Raw genomic sequence first — 16,741 nt, forward strand, 5'->3', positions numbered from 1 at the left:
CCAACCTGAGAATATTGATTTACGACAATTGACTTCAATATTCCAATTGTCACGAACCGAAAGAGAGTCCAACGATACTGATAATTACAGAAATGCGCACATTTAAGTGTCGGCGGATTCACGATTTACTATATAGAAATTTTTTAGATAAGTTTCTTGAGAAATTCATTTACCTGGTTCTATTTTTTCCAACGAACAATAGAGCAAAGCAAATTAAATAGATATTTTTATCAGTATTTACACAGTCTATGGGACAGCAAGTCGAATGTGACAGTTTCTATGAATTTGGTGACACTGTGCAGTGTCTTTGTCGTTGTGGGATGCAAAATTTGAATTCTTGCTGCGTTTTTGTTTTATTTTTATGAAGTACCTTTTTCCTACACAAACATACCTACATATATACACAGTTATTTTCTTATGTGTGTGTGTGTCACTTCGATTTTGAAACTGCAATTATCCCACATACATACATATCCCATCTGTTGTCGATTGAGATGATAATTAAGTACGTCTCACAATCAGTTGATATATGGCAATTTATAATTGCATATTGCATTACAGAATATAATGTGTATTTTAGGTTTTAGGTGCACTTCCGTCAATAGATAGGATTGTCTCAAAAGGAGAAACGTGTCCATCGCTCAATCAAACTGGGCCTGGCAGTGGCCCGCATGCGTTCATCGAAGATGGGACAGAATTTCTCTGGGAATTTCTTTTGCAAGCACTTCATGACCGTTCCGGTGAGATAGTAACGCGATGGCCAACGGCACTCACAAGGTGGTATACAGTAACTACATCGGGTGTCCATGGCCATCCATTTGCTTCGACTCATACCGACCGCCGGGGTCAAGCAGCTGAGGCGCCAGGGCAAATGATTGTCCCGCTCCGTCCAGTCGCAATCGCAGGGCGGAATGCAAGTGCGGCACATGACACTTTCGTCCATATGACCCTCCAGTCCCACCTGCTCCACTTTGGGCTTTTCGCACTTGAACATGCTATATCTTGGCACTTGTCCTATCAATACAGTGCATTTGCGTTCCCTCTCTCGACGCAGCCACAGATCCAGGAGATCCCAGTGATCCAGATTCAAGGATCTTTTGCTTAGCAACTTCATGCGACGATACAAATCTGATCGACGCACTTCATCGTAATTGATCCCCGTCTGAGTGTGAAACAGTAAATACAATTCGTTGGGCTTCTCGTCGGGCAGGGAAATACTGTGTGACCAACGTGTCAGCTCAAAATGGAAAAGCATTCGAATCCCATAGGCTATATGACGTATATGATCGAAGTCCTTGATATTCATGGCCGACAAGGCGGCAGCATCAAGTAGAAGCAACTTGCGACCCCAAATCATATTCTCGCGAAATGTATTCTAGGCGAGAATCGGAAAGGGAATTGTAAGAGAGGGAATTGCATACTATTGGGGGCAAAAACAAACCATATACTCGGGATAACCATATGACTTGATCCAACGCCTTATATCCATATCATCCCATTCAAAAACCGGTGACAAGGGCACCTTGTCCACGGCATTCACACACAACTCCAGCAAACTGGCCGGCGAGCATCGAAACTGTATGGGAACATCGTGGAGATTGAATTTTGGAGAATTCTTGAGAAAATCCCGACGTTGAAATTTAATCGGCGGTACTACATCATTGCTGATCTTTTTCTTTAGTTTCCTAACCAAAAACTTTGTATCCGCTATGCCATACAGATACGGCATCTCCGAGATGATCTCTATTTAGATAGTGTATGAAGATTCGTTTAAATGATAGACTGTAATTTCAGTGAGTAATTGTTTTGAATAATCTGTTTATATGGATATCTCTGTGTCAGGCTTACTAAGTCTAAATCTTCGATTATCGATTGCTTTCTCATATTTCAATGTTTTCCGTTTTTACAGTCACGCTTTGCTTAGCTGTTTCGTAAACAAAAATAGAAACTCTGCGGAATCTGGCAGAATCTAGCAAAATCTGAAGGTTACCAGTGCAATCCCAGTACCCAGTGCTCAGGTAGAAGGTATGGATTCTATGCGGGCAAAAGGTGTTTCGAGAAAACCAAGCGACAAAAAAATAATGAAAACCAAACGAAACATCTGTCCATCATTTTGCGGTAATCAGCACATGCCACACTAAATGACTGATTGCCCAGGTAGGCTAACGGTTTCCTTTTTCAACTAACGCGTTTCAGTGTTTTGTCAAAACATGGTCAAGGGCATCGGCATTGGCATCAACAACTTCAACTTCAACTGAAACAGCGTGAGCCATGTTTTTGTTTCATCTTTTTTTCGAGAGAGTATGTATCTGGTTATTAATGAGTGGGCTTTGGGGCATTTGCCTTTTGGCTTACGGCTTGTGAGTCATTCTCAACAAGTCTCACGTGACGGTCGATTTCTCTAGGTGCGGGGGAATTTTTTTTCTTATCTCTCTCTGTCTGTCTCTCTCTCTCTTTTTATACTTTATTTAAACACGTTTATTTGTCCGTTTTTTATTATTATTTTTGGCAATCTAGCAAAACCTTAATAAAGCCTCATCAGGTTGATGTTGGTATGCTTTTTTGCCTTCATTAACATTCGAGTGTCAATTTTATGTTTGTTTAGTTTGATTTTTTTTTCTTCATTTGTTTAATTTTTTCACCTTAAATCGCAATGACACCTTAACAGAGAATGTCGATATATATTTTTGAAATTTATAATATTATTTATTTATGTTATTAACACTTGAATTTTTTAAATTTCGGAACTAAGAGTTTAGCAGGTTTTTGATTGGCATAACACCTCTTAAAAATGGCATGAGGTTTAAAATAAAATTAAGCTTAGATAATTTGGTATGTGAGAAAAAGGGGCTTTACGCTTAGAACTCCCAAAATATTACCTACATGTTTACATATAGTATATATTAATAGAATCTTTTTATTAGGAATCGCACAATATGCCCGTACAGTGTTGAAAGAAATAACAGAAACGGCTAATACTCTAACCCTAATAACCTTACTATTCACTTTAGATGCAATGTGAATGTGAATTTTGATGTCAAATCAGTTAAACAAGAATGATAAATATCTATACATCTTGATTTCAGTTTTAATTTTATATAATTTTTGCGATTAAATTTAAAGCTTACTTTAAACTTGGTCTAAAGTGATAATTACCAAATACGAAGGTACGAAAATAAGGTCTTTTATATCTTCAGTTCATCAATTCATCAAACTAAAAATTATATAAGACTGAAAGGCAAGGGAAGAGGCTTATTTAAGAAACTTTTTTTCAGATAGAGCCTATTTTAAGGAGGCCAATGCAGGCATGTTGAAGTTTGAATACCATTGCAAGATTTTGTTTTAATTTTTCCCTTTCTACAGGTAAGCAAAAGTATCAAATGCTACCTGGGATCATCCTAGAATGATGAGGCTGGAAACAACATTAATTACCTAATTTGATAGTAATCCACAAGAAACAAATACGTTTTGCAACAATATTTTTTGAACCGAACAGACTTTGACGAATAGACTTATATATAATGTAGTTTGCTCCTTATAAAGGATATCTTCGAGGTTCCAACAAAAACAAAACGAATTGACTGGTCGGTGATATTACTCTTTGCGGTTTAATCTATTCGAAATCAAACAAATTTTGAGAATCTTTTAACCTATGAATTGTATTTATATTAGAGGTATAACCAACGTTTTGTAGTGTATAATGTGACACCGGTTAAAGTTTTATCGTTAAAATAAGTGTCAATCTATTAAAAACAAACAACTAATAAAAAAGGAGAAAAACAAAAACAAAATTGTCGCCTGTTATCGGACGAAAAAAATTATGTAAAACTTTGACGCCAATCCACTGAGCCCTATGTAAAGTTTAATGAGTCTTAAGTCGCCCTACAAATTTCTATTCTTACAAATTCGTTATCCTATTGTTTAATTCTATAAATTATTCGATTTCGACTTAAAACTTTCAAGGAACAAATTTAGCATAGTAAATAGACTCGTCGAAACCAAAATAAAACGTGAATGAATATTAAACAAAACTCATTTTAAGGTCCTAGATATCGCCGGTTCACCATCAATTTTTGGTGGCTTATTGAGGAATATTAAACAATATTAAATTTGTGTTCCTGGTTTTCTTGGATTCGTCCTCCACAAAATGTGCCTATGGGAAACAGTACCATGGTTTTTGTTTACTTAATTTGAAGTTCGTCAAATTGTGTTTCTACTGTTTTCTTGTACTTGTATTTATTTTAACTGTCTTTATAGAATACTCCAGCCACATCTTAGACACATTTCACTTTCGTTTAATGTTCGCCAGCGACGAGTGACAGCATGAAAAATGAAAATGATATGACCATGTAAGGACACGGGCTGTTGACTTCCATCGCACCACATTGGCCGCTTGCAATAACCAAGTTAAGGAGGCAACATAATAAATTAAGGTTCTATTTTTGTAGACCAACTTGAATTACCACAGCGGCCACTGGCCAACTGGACGACAACAACATGCAACAAGTTAGACCCAAAATAGAAGCCATCATCATCATCATCGTCAGACATCGCAGCATGGTCATTATGATGTTCTTATAGATGGGAATTGGGATGGAGCTTGACCAAGTTGTAGGTATCTAAATATGTACACACACACACACACACACACTCACACACACATACATACTCATGGGACATGAAAATTAAAAATGCAAATAAATTGTTAACGTTAAACGCGCACAAATTCCAGTCTGTTAGCCACTTGAGGAGGCCACTTCGATCACGAGATTTCACATTGTCCAGACGGCCGACTACGACGCCGGGGCAGAGTTTGCGGCAGCGACTGCGGCAGAGGCAGTGGCAGCGGCAGAGACGTGACGAGCCTCCTCTTTGGAGCTGTCAAGTGCGTACCCCAGTGTGTGTGCGTGTGTGTGCACATTTCTTAGTTACACTGACAGAAATAGAGTGGTAAGCTGCTAATCAATTTGCCACATTGCCTAGTTGGTCCAGAGGTTTTTATGCCTAGGTCAGCCCACTTTTTCCCCCTGATTATATGGCTCGAGGCATTTTAATTGATGATACAGCTTCACTTTTTGTATGTTGTAGTTGTTGTTGTTGTTGCCTCTCTTTATGATTATTGCCTTGGCATGGCTGTTTTAGCCAAGTTATCAGCGCGGAAGAAGCTGGTTTTCTTTGCCAAGTCCCAGCAGCAAGTGTGCTCTGAATTTGATGGTCGTTTCTTCAGATCTTTATGATGGGTCTCCAAGATGGCCAATCGAAATGACGTGCTAAAAATTAATGACAATTCTTAATAACAACACCAAAGGTAATTTTAAATTAAAAATAAAAATCAACTCTATGCAAATGAGTCGCAGAATTCTCTTAATTAAATAAACATTTTGAATTCGGTTTATAAGGAATAAACTTATTTATTGTACTAATCTTAATTATCTATTAAAAAAAAAAAGAATCTCTCGTTCTCCCCGACGGGGAATTGAACCCCGGTCTCCCGCGTGACAGGCGGGGATACTAACCACTATACTATCGAGGACGTTGTAAACGTGGCTGAAAAAAGATGGCTAAATGAAAACATGGAAGCTTTATTTGTATTTGTACTAATCAACATTAGAATTCTAATTCAGTTATCTATTCTGATCGATTGGATTTTTAAAACATTTGGGAAATGGAAAATCTTCTAAAGAATTGTTCAAAAAGTTCTCGATTGTCTTACAAGTATTAAGAAAGTAAACTTATGATAAATTATACACATTACTAGCCAATATTTTCTTGAGTAAATTATTTAGTAATTTAGTAAGTTAGTATTTATATCTATGACTTTAGTAATGACTCCAAGGTTTCTAAAGAGAGGAAAAAAAGACTCTCTGCACTTAATTAAAGCAATGTCTGATCCAAAAGTTATACAAACATTAATTAAGAACAAGTGTCTGCAATTTTAAGTCAATTCAAAATAATTATTAATTTCTTTCAACTATAGCATCATCATATTTATTGTTGTTTATTCATTACTTTTTGAAATGTTTTCCTTTTGTTGTTTATTGACAATGTTTTTGACCAGACGTGAACAACAAAGTGTCATTTGATCATCTTAAAAAAACAATTCAAACTCAAATGGCGAATGACACATTTTACGTTTTTGTGTAGTAAATCTTTTTCTTTTTTGTTCATTTTTGCTACATGATTCTGCATTTATTAACAAAATATAATCATTTTGTTTTTGTACATACTTATAATATATGTACAATATATTTTCTAGGTATATGTATGAGTGTACTTAATGTCTATTTTCAGGCATCTATTCCCACCTCCATGTCCCGAATGGCTCCACACTTGACGCCTCATGATGTTGTTGGCGCTTCTTTCTTTTGCGTCACCAGGCAATGAGTACAACAACCACTACAACAAAAAGCCCCCGGTCGGGCCCCCAATAAACTTGAGTTTGTGTGGGTCTATTCTATACATATGCATCTTACAAATATATACATATATACATGTATGTGAGTATTATATATACATATGTATCTCGATTTCAAAAGACGCTATTAGATGTGCTGCCTCGTGCTGTTTTTTTTTTCTTCTTTTCACACTCACTCGTTCTCTCTCTTTCTTGTTGCCAACGTCAAATGTACAGCGCTAAATAATAATAATAAAAAAATTTAATAATAATTTTTCTTAGTTCTGTAAGATTTGCAAGTAAATAGTCAGTATTTATAGAATAAATACGAATAGAAAACTATTGCGTCTGCTGATTAGTTGTAGAGTTCAATTTTGATTGATGCTTGCACAACTAAAACACTTGGAATATTGACTTCAAAATACCCTTAACTGCTATTATTAAATGTCTATAAATGCTGTTGCTAATAACTGATGTTGCTAGCGGTCTATGTTGCTACACAATTATGTTGCAAAAGAACAATGTTGCTGGCCATCCATGTTGCTGATGGGAAATGTTGCTGATGTCAAAAGTAATGCAGTTGAACAGTCATAGTTTAATTAATAATAATAAGCTAGTTCAACACTCAAAACCCAAAACAAATGTTGCAATTCCGACATAGCCACACAACATTTTTACGATCCGTCATAATTACAAATTTATATCTCAGAAGTTGATTGTGATTGATTATGTTAACATCAACTATCTGAATTATTTAATAATTTTTAATAAATATTCTTTACATCATTATATCCAAAGCCATCAAAAATATGTATGTATATATAGACAGAATATTTAAACTATCTCTATATTTTCAGCAGTAGGTAAGTCCATTCGATTTCTGTAAGCGATCATGCCTTGGCTGTGTGCATATAGTTTATTGTGATCAGCTCACAGCTTTGTCAGCTGACGTATCACCTGAGTTACGTTATAAGTACATACGTATTTATATATTTAACTAAAGTCCAGCCCATGGACACCTTGGATTGCGAATAGTTGGCGCGCCATTTCCTGAAAAGCTGATGGATCTTTGGATCAAGAGAATAATCAAGAAAAATTGCATGCGCATGGAAATGTTTTGTTATTCTGTAATCAATTGAGAGATTTCCCCCAACCAAACGAAATGAGTTCAATTGTCGGGTTAGCCAGCCGATGATCATCGTCATCATGATGATGATGATGATGATGTCGTCGGGGCGTGGCGCGTGTTCTTATTGTGGGTGACATTTTGAATTTACAATTAATTGATTAACAACAATTCAAGTTCAAAGGCATCAGAATCAATTGCTTTGTAAGCATTTCATATTATTTCTTGTTTGTTTTTTTTTTTCTTTCAATTTTTGTGTCCTGAAATTTGTTACAAATTCTTAAGGGCAGACGTTGGATTATTTATTTTCAGTGGCAGTGATTTTATCCTCAACATTTTTATCTTCTAACTCCTGTGTTTTAGATTGCCTATCCTCCTGAGATTTCTCCCAGGCCAGTTCAAATGGATACTCCAATGGTTTCAGTTCATCGGGACACTCTTGCTGATTGGGTGCAGTGGCCTGACGGATGGAGGGACCTCGTATATGGATTCTTTCCAGCATGGCTGCATTGTGGGTTTCCGCATTGAGGTCTGTGATGTATTCAAAAAGCTGTTCCTTCGTATAGATATTGGTTAGGCCTCGTTTTTCGAAAAAGTTCACAATATTGCCACAATCTCTCATCAGGAATTCCAGAGCACTTGGATGCTCGGGCTCCACACTTTGGGCAACATCAATGAACCAGCATTTGCTCTCGTACCATAGGATATTATATTCACTAAGATCAGCATGAATTAGTTTACCCTCGTTGTAAAGCTTGTACATGGCGGCCACTATCTCCTCATAGGCGCAACTCAATTCCGCGGAACTCAAGCGAGCCTCTTTTAGTTTTGGGGCAGCATTTTGATTGTCTCCAATGAATCGCATGACCAATATATGTTTTTTTAATATCACTACATCAGGAACATTCAGACCAATGTTTTGCATTCTCATTAGATTATGCATCTCCTTTTCGGCCCACATATTAATGATGACCCGATGGTTCTGCTTACTGAAACGATCTTTGAACCTATAATCATCCTTAATATATCGATCTCGTTGCTTGAATTCGTTTAACGTTGTCTTGAATATCTTAATAGCGCACTCCTTGGGCAGCAAATGTGGTTCCATTAAGGCTCCACCCTTATGGCCATGCTCATTGGTTCCTGTGTAACTGGAATCGGAATTGGCATGCAGAATTACAGCCTCTTTACCAGTGGATACAATGCCATTGATTTGTTCGAGTATCTGATTGTTGATCAACTTATAGAGCATTAAACGTGTGGCGGCATCCAAGCCCATCTCAGCAGTTGCCACCTTCTCATGGCGATCGGAGCGTCCACGACGCGAGTAGGCTTTCAGTTGGTTGAATACCTAAAATAAATCAACAACAAAATGTATTAGTTGTTATCATTTACTTTACAAACAGGTTTGTGTTGAAAACCATATAATAACTAAAAATCTATTCAAACAAGTATAATTTGGCACAGTGGCAGATCTAAATGTAAAGTTTACAAGACTTTGATCATTGTGGGATAGTAATTGGTCTTAAATATGATATTTTTTAACGGTCCCATCTTCCATGAAGATCCTCCACTGCTTTCAGATCAAACTGATCACATAATCTTACAATAATATTAACAATTGAAATACTCCAAGTGCCTCTGCCTCACCTTATTCGACAATTTCATATCAAAGCTGGCACCATCTCCAGTGGGAAACTCTGGCGGGAAAGACATTACACGCTGGGCATTTCGAACCCCACACAATTGAGGATCATGTTTGGTTATCATTTCACCCTCTTTGTCAATTTTAAATCCACATTTTGGTATACCATCTAGCACTTTCTCATTCGTCTCAAAGCGGTCCCAGTCGTTTTTCAACTGTTCTAGTTCATCCTCTTCGTAATCATCCGTTTCAGTATCGTGCAGAAATTCAGCATCGCCATCGCGCAGAAATTTATTTAGGGTGACAGTGACCTTTGACTGTTTGTTTTGCTGTCGCTCAATGCGCCGCAATTCCTCGTTGTACTCGTGATCGAATTCCGATTGCAACATTTGGGCTATAACCGCATCCGAATCTTCGACACCTTTAGCCGAGACCTCATCTTTGATCAAGGCCAATACTTCGGCAGGCAGTTCGTCATCAGTCAGTAGAGAAGAATAATCCTCCCACTCCTCGTCTTGGCTCTGGTTCGATATTTTCGCGACATCTGAGTATGATGCTTCGTCGGATTTAGAAACTGATGCTTCCTGATTAGGTTTCTTAGTATTATCTTGGTGACGTTTGAGCTCCTTGTCATGAAGTTTATGTGCATATTGCTCGGACATAATATCAGCTAAACTTGCTGTCTGAGTTGGCTCGTTTGGCTTGCTCCATGGCGATGACATTCTGGATGGAAAAAAGAAATTTAATGTTTTGAAACACTAGTATTAAAAACGCAAATTCAAACCTGTTGGCACTTGACTGGTGGAGAACTAATTCCTGAGTAAGGGGAATGGTGTTTTGTTTTTATTTTTCTCTAGGTGTTTGCTCCTTCCTTATTTTGGTTTCCTTCTTTAACTGAGCCACTCACGCCAGTCACGAAACCTGCTCTTCCTGGATACCAGCCACTGACGGTTGGTTAAATACTATACCACGAGCTAAGATTGCAACTGTTTTGCAATTCATATACCCTTTCTATTTCAATTGTTATTTCAATTTGTTTTTAACCAAACTTGCGAAATTATCAGTTAGGGTAACCAAAGACCCTAACTATGATGAATTAGTGATGCCAAATATTTAAAATAGCTAAAAAAAAAAATATAAAGCTAAATCAATTGGTAATGTAGTCACACCCAGTAAAGTGATTTTTTGATTGAAATTACTTAAAATATTAAGGAAGCAAAGAAAATAAGTTTTGTTGTTGCTCTGCTTGAATGCATTTATTTTGTCCTTTACTTATTGTTCTATGAATACTAAAAATGTAAAATAATGAATGTAAATTTAAAAAATTTTTAAATATTTTCGTTTATTTATACTTGATTTTTTCGAATTGGTTTAAATAGATACGATGAGACTTAAATATTTGACTCAAAATATAACTCACTTTCAAAGTGAATGACTTCGTTGCGTTTTTGAATACATTCATGCAGATGTATAGTGTACGAATATACATGCAAGAGAGAATTCGAAGAAATAGTGATGCCAAACTGGTATCAATTGGCCCTGGAACAGTCTGGCAGCCCGATAGCACCACGCCTTCTGGCAACGTAGCATCAGCATCAATCTGGCAACTCGTTCATCTTCTGACAAATATAATAAATATAACTACACCACAAAGAAGAAAAGAAAATGTTATTAAAATTAAATTGACCATCATTTCACGCCTCTCGCAACGGCCGTTTCGAGATAAACCAAAGTGCAATAAAGTACGTGAAATCGCCTCGCTCGGTAAGCCCCCAAAGACAACGGCAAATTCATCACAAACTGCGACAACCGAAGAAGAAAAAAAAATCAAAATAGAATTCCGAATTTAGAATATGACAGACCAAAAAAAAAAAAAAAAATTTCAATTCGAACGCATTGCTGCTGCCCGTCGCCGATGTCGCGCCGCTTCTGCCGCCGTCGCTGTAGCTGTCCGTGTGTCGTCGTGTTGTGGTGTAGGGTGTGGGGAGGGGAGACTTGGGGGTCAAACTTGAGGGGGAATAAATGAAACGAAATCGAGATCGGAGGAAAGCAAAAAAGAAATAAAACAGCAAAAATCAACTGATTTCCGATTTTGTTTCAGTTCTTTTTTGCGCGCAATATCAATTTAGATTTGTTTTTTGTTTGCTTCGCCTCCTCCCACCATAAGAATTTACGCTCCATTCGCCAATTGCATATCGGAAGGTTAGGGAAAACCCCGCAAATGAGGCAAAGATAATTATATACATATACCGTTCGGCTTTGGCGCAAAAATCCCGCCAACGCGAACAATTTGTTTAGCCAGTGCAACCAAAACGAATTTCATAAGAGTGCATATCAACACGGTTTACCAATAACAACCGAAACTATGGGCAAAACCAAGTGAATCCTTTAACCTATGACCTTGTCCATCCACAGTGGATTCTTGCTTTAAACGTGTCCTGTCGATGTATCGTGCGTCTAATTAGAAAGAATTCCATTCGGGTTAGAAATCAAGTGCCTATAAAATTTAACCAAATTCATTGATGATTCGTTACGGTAAAACCAAAGAATATTTAGTTGGTCAACAAAAATCTCCTAATGGGATTTTGATTTAAACGATTTATCTAGAAGATCAATCGTTCGATGTGATAAGCAGTTCTCATCCCAGCTTCATACATTAATTTTTGATTTTTGCTCTCTCCATTTGCTCTCTCTCTCTCCGAACGAAAAGTATAGAAAAAGCGCTTTGCGTTCATGTCACACACTAACCAAGCCTCCTCCTGCATTTTATTTGCTACTGCTCCTCCGCCACCGCCTCTGCATCTGCATCCGCATCAGCTGAATTGCTACTAAAACCACAATCGTGACGCTGCTTCTACTGGTTGTTAAATCCTGAGAGTGAAATGATAAAATCTACTACCAACATACAGGAACAGCGTCTGCCACGCCCCGAGGATCAACAACAGACGCCGCAGACGCCAACACATCCGCCTCCTCATCCTCCACCTCCGCATCCAGTGCCCACGCATCAAGTTGCTGCCGTAATAGCCAATATGGACTCTTTGAAAACCGCCTTTCTGCCCAATCTCAGCATGGATCCGAATGTGCTTGCTCCACACTATTGTCCCATGTGTCATCAGCAGTTTGATCGTGCGCAACATGCGACAGAGCATATGCAACTCTGCCATGGCCTCAATTTAAATCCCCAAGGAGCCATTACAACGCTGGAGGCTGCGCAGCACCAGCAACAGCAGCAGCAGCAACAACAACAGCAGCAGCAGCAACTAAAACCCAGTTATCCTTGTAGCAATTGTGATGAAAAATATGGCAGCGCCGTAGAACTGGACGAGCATCATCGGATGTCGCATCAGGCGACTGCCTTTCTGGCCCGCTGCATTGTATGCACCATTTATGGTGTCAATTCGGCCACACAGAATCCCAACGAATACAAGTGCTCGCACTGTGGTTCCGTTTGCACCGCAGCCATGTTGGCAGCGGGACAGCAATCGTTCATGGAGCAGCAAGAGGCGCCGGTGACGCCTGATGATATGCCGGCCATAGCACCGCGTGATATGAGACTGACCCCCGAAGAGCAGCATCACCAACAGCAACAATTGCAACAACAGCAGCAGGAGCAACATCATCAAGCGCATCAGCAACACCAGCAGCAACAGCACCAACAGGACGACCTCACTGATGCCCAGGTGGCGCTTAAGGTTCCTCCGCTTACAGTCAAACTGAACAAAAATAGCAACAATGGCGGCGCCTCGCATCCGCAGGTCATCATCAAAGAGGAACCACTCAGTCTCAGTGATAGCGGCGATGTGGTTAGCTCTGTTCCCGTCTATGCCATACAAGCGAATCCCGGAGCCAGCGGCCAGCCGGGCGGACAACCAACAACTGCTGCACCTGGCGGAGGACCCGGAGCCACAACAAGTGTCCTGGTCAGCACGCAAACAGTGGCCGCTGATCTTGCGCATAAAATACGACACAAATGTCCGGATTGCCCAAAAACTTTCAAGACACCCGGCACGCTGGCCATGCACCGTAAAATCCACACAGGCGAAGCAGAGTAAATTCAACTTTTTTGTATTCCCCCGTATATAGCGTACATTTAGTTTTGATCCCAATTTGGTTAAATCAACATGTGACTAGAGCAGATATAGAATCACAATCATTCCTTAAACCTTAAAAAACAATTCAGTTCAGTGGGTATAAATCGATTATTAACCTATAACCACGAAAATATTCAGTCCAGTTATAGCCAATTGAGAAACAAACAAGTTGTTATCATATTTCGTGTGGAAGATGCAAGCTGTAGCATTCAAATTGAGACAGAATCTATTAATATCATTCGAAACTGCAAAGAACTTATAAATACCAGCAGGAAAACCAAAAAAACTTAAAATTGTATTCCTATTGTTTGAATGGGACTTTTATGAAATGAGTTGTCTGATTTCGGTGATGTTTGGCCCAGCAGCCAAAAATTCCCAGCGAGCTGTAACAAGTCCGTGAAATGCGTTGGCTCTTGTTTTCTGATCTTGTCACATGTTTTTGATTTAAAAATAATTTGTTATTTTTTTTTTTTAACATTCGTATGGAGCAGTTCCACTCATTACAAATCCAACTAGTTTGGGTTCTTGTTGTGTTGAGTACTGTGCCAGTTAACCTTAACCTTATTAGATATATATATTTAAATGTATATTATATATTTTTGTTTATTTTTTTTTTCTTAAGATCGCCCAGCTGAGCGCATGGGTGCGCCCTTAATGTGCCTTGGACGTGGCCCATGCGTTCGTTTGATTGTTTGTTGTTCATACATATATATACATAAGATATATATAGACGAATGTTACTAATAATATAATTCCAATTTCTTTCTTTTCTCCCGCGCGCTTTTTCTCTTTCTCTTCTTTCTCTTTCTTTCTCTCTCTCTCTCTCTTCATATATTTATATATAAACTATAACATTCTTTCCACTCCATTCTTTTACGCCATGCAACTTCAAAAAAAAAATCTCTCTCTCTCCAAAAACAAAATTCTTAAAACCAAAAAAAAAAAAAAAAAAAACCAAAACAGCGCCACGCCTAAAGAACGCCCCTACACGTGCTCCTACTGCGGCAAGTCCTTCACTCAATCGAATACACTAAAACAGCACACTCGCATACATACAGGTGAGAAACCATTTAGATGTGGATATTGTGGCAGGGCGTTCACTGTTAAGGATTACCTGAACAAACATTTAACGACTCACACGGGTGAGAAGCAATATTTTTCAAATCAAATCAGTCAGTCAATCAACTCAATCTCAACTCAATCAATCGACTCGTCAATCAATCAATCAACCAATCAATCAGTTCAGTTCAATTTCAAAATGTCAAAAAAAAAAAACACAAAAAAAAAACGTCAGTACTATCTCCAAAAAAAAAAAAAACTTTCTATGCCAATCCATTTCTCTCATTTGTCATAACCGCAACCAAAACTCGCTCCCACATCGCGCCTAGGCTGGCCACGCTCGCTCCACTGACACGAGCTGCTGCAGCACATGCGCAAAGCAAAACTACAGAAAAACGCTCAAGAATATGGCAAAAGTACAGTTGTGTTTGTTCATGAACTCCATTTAATTCGATCGGTAATACAAATAATGTTTCTTATATTTTCAAAATTATCATAAATTTTTGCCATGATCTAAAAAAAAAATCTGTGTTTAATGATCTCATTTTCGGCCTGCCGAAACTACGTATACCTTTTTTTATTTAAACCATAAACCAATTATAGTTATATTTGTCTGAATATTTAAGAATTAAAGAACAATCGTTATAATGTCCTTTATTTCACTTTGAGGATTTTGTGATAAAGGAGTTTGATCCAACTGATTGAGGTCATTTGAGATATTTATTTGCTTACTTGGGGGTTAAATTAACATAAATATATATTTATAAATCTTTTTTATTAAAGTGCTTAACTTGTCATGAAGCTTTGCTATAGCTGAGCCCAGAATTAGGATCTGTAGAGTTAACTATCAAAGTAAGATCTATAGTTTTGCCTGGCGCATTCATGAAGGGTATACGTTGATTCTAGATGACTAGATTAAAAGATGATGATAATAAAAATCGAATAAACGTATCGCCCGCCTCATCTCATTAAGTAATAATATGTCGCTCAGTATGCATTTTAACACTTCAATACCAAACAACAAAATATATACACATATATATAGTTTGATTATATTACGTGCAAACTTTTACTATATAATGCATAAAATTGTACCTATTTACATCAATTCAACCAATCAATCAACCAATCAATCAAATCAAATCAATCAACCAACGTTCCTTTTTGGTACATGCACGCACCATGCAACAAATTTTAATGGCGGTGGGTGGTGCAAATGAAATTGCTAATATCGCAAAAAAATGTGCTTTTCTTCCATTTCTCGTAATTGCAGGTGAAAAGCCGTTTCACTGTGGATACTGTGAGAAGTCCTTTAGCGTTAAGGACTATCTCACCAAACATATACGGACACATACGGGCGAAAAGCCGTATACCTGTCCGTATTGTGACAAGCGTTTTACGCAACGCAGTGCACTCACCGTGCATACGACGAAACTGCATCCGCTCTAGGGAAGACCCAGCGGGGGACGCCTACTCACTGTTGACCCAAAGAAACAATCAAGCTCAGCGGCTTAGACAACACACACACATACACACACAGACACACACACACACCCAGATACACTGATCGAAGATCGAAGAAGACGAGAGAGATCAAGGAGAGAGAAAACCAATAGCAACAAAGTGAAACCTAAAAAGCATAAAAAAATGAAAGACCTTTTCAAAGACGAATCGAAGGATGGAATTAGAGAGGAGAAGAATCAACCCAATCAACGACTGGCGAACCTTCAATGTGCTGGTAGATTCTAAATTAGATGATTTTTTTCAAACAAAGATTGTAACGAAAGAAACAAACAAAAAAAAAAACAAGAAAAATTCAAAAAACAAAAAAAAAATGAAACAAAGAAAGTTGTACTAAAAAAAAAAAAAGAAATAAGGAAGAAACCAAGAAAAACTAGCTAAGGATGAGTTTTATTGTTTAAGTTTTTCAATTTTGATTTATCAAATAATTTTTGGTTATGTAGATGTTTGCTATATTATTTTTCTATGTCCATATCATATTTTATTTGTTATTCTATGAGATTTTTATATATTGGCGTCTCTATAAAGCGCACACTCACACACACACACAACAGCGTCTATATCTATTATACATATGCTATAATTTACTATATTTTATTTATACCTTATAAAGAGAAAATACCTTTTTTTAATTCACATGTCGGCAAAATGATTTCTTAACAAAAGCAAGAGCAAAATCAAATGTTTTTGTCCAAAGGTAAACCAATTCTACGCGCAAAACTTAAATTATTGAAATTTCCTCTCTTAATTTTAAATCTACATACATCTAACACAAAATCACATTATGTATTTATTTTATTTTTCCAAATTTTATTTCGACTATAATTTCTTTTTGTGAATATACCCTTTGCCCCTTTGAAAGAGGTATATTCATTCATTCACTTTATTTGCATACGAGCAGG

General features: G+C 37.6%; 3 protein-coding genes and 1 non-coding gene across 10 annotated transcripts; 1 reads left to right on the forward strand and 3 right to left on the reverse strand.

Moving 5' to 3' along the window:
* Nucleotides 1-518: 518 nt before the first annotated feature.
* LOC6644010 lies at nucleotides 519-1,821 on the reverse strand. The gene is made up of 2 exons (XM_002066584.4): nucleotides 1,442-1,821; nucleotides 519-1,375 (listed from the first exon to the last, which is right to left on the reverse strand). Exons 1-2 carry the CDS (start codon nucleotides 1,727-1,729, stop codon nucleotides 617-619), a joined length of 1,047 nt encoding a protein of 348 aa, XP_002066620.1. The 5' UTR covers nucleotides 1,730-1,821; the 3' UTR covers nucleotides 519-616.
* Nucleotides 1,822-5,461: 3,640 nt separating this feature from the next.
* Trnad-guc lies at nucleotides 5,462-5,533 on the reverse strand. Its single transcript has one exon. It is a non-coding gene; the product is annotated as a tRNA-Asp (tRNA).
* Nucleotides 5,534-7,561: 2,028 nt separating this feature from the next.
* Nucleotides 7,562-10,245, reverse strand: LOC6644012 (serine/threonine-protein kinase RIO3). The gene is made up of 3 exons (XM_002066585.4): nucleotides 9,950-10,245; nucleotides 9,171-9,888; nucleotides 7,562-8,871 (listed from the first exon to the last, which is right to left on the reverse strand). Exons 2-3 carry the CDS (start codon nucleotides 9,885-9,887, stop codon nucleotides 7,819-7,821), a joined length of 1,770 nt encoding a protein of 589 aa, XP_002066621.1. The 5' UTR covers nucleotide 9,888; nucleotides 9,950-10,245; the 3' UTR covers nucleotides 7,562-7,818.
* A 523-nt stretch (nucleotides 10,246-10,768) lies between these two features.
* Nucleotides 10,769-16,323, forward strand: LOC6644013 (chorion transcription factor Cf2). Of its 7 annotated transcripts, none has more exons than XM_023176620.2 (4): nucleotides 10,769-10,907; nucleotides 11,876-13,216; nucleotides 14,223-14,401; nucleotides 15,592-16,323. In XM_023176620.2, exons 2-4 carry the CDS (start codon nucleotides 12,048-12,050, stop codon nucleotides 15,765-15,767), a joined length of 1,524 nt encoding a protein of 507 aa, XP_023032388.1. In that variant the 5' UTR covers nucleotides 10,769-10,907; nucleotides 11,876-12,047; the 3' UTR covers nucleotides 15,768-16,323. The 7 variants fall into 7 exon arrangements, with proteins under 7 accessions (XP_023032388.1, XP_002066622.2, XP_023032387.1 ...); XM_002066586.4 differs by having other exon boundaries at nucleotides 10,796-10,929; XM_023176619.2 differs by having other exon boundaries at nucleotides 10,796-10,929; nucleotides 11,881-13,216.
* Nucleotides 16,324-16,741: the final 418 nt, after the last annotated feature.

The sequence above is a fragment of the Drosophila willistoni genome (assembly GCF_018902025.1).
Source record: "Drosophila willistoni isolate 14030-0811.24 chromosome 2R unlocalized genomic scaffold, UCI_dwil_1.1 Seg167, whole genome shotgun sequence".
In the NCBI taxonomy this organism is placed as follows: domain Eukaryota; kingdom Metazoa; phylum Arthropoda; class Insecta; order Diptera; family Drosophilidae; genus Drosophila; species Drosophila willistoni.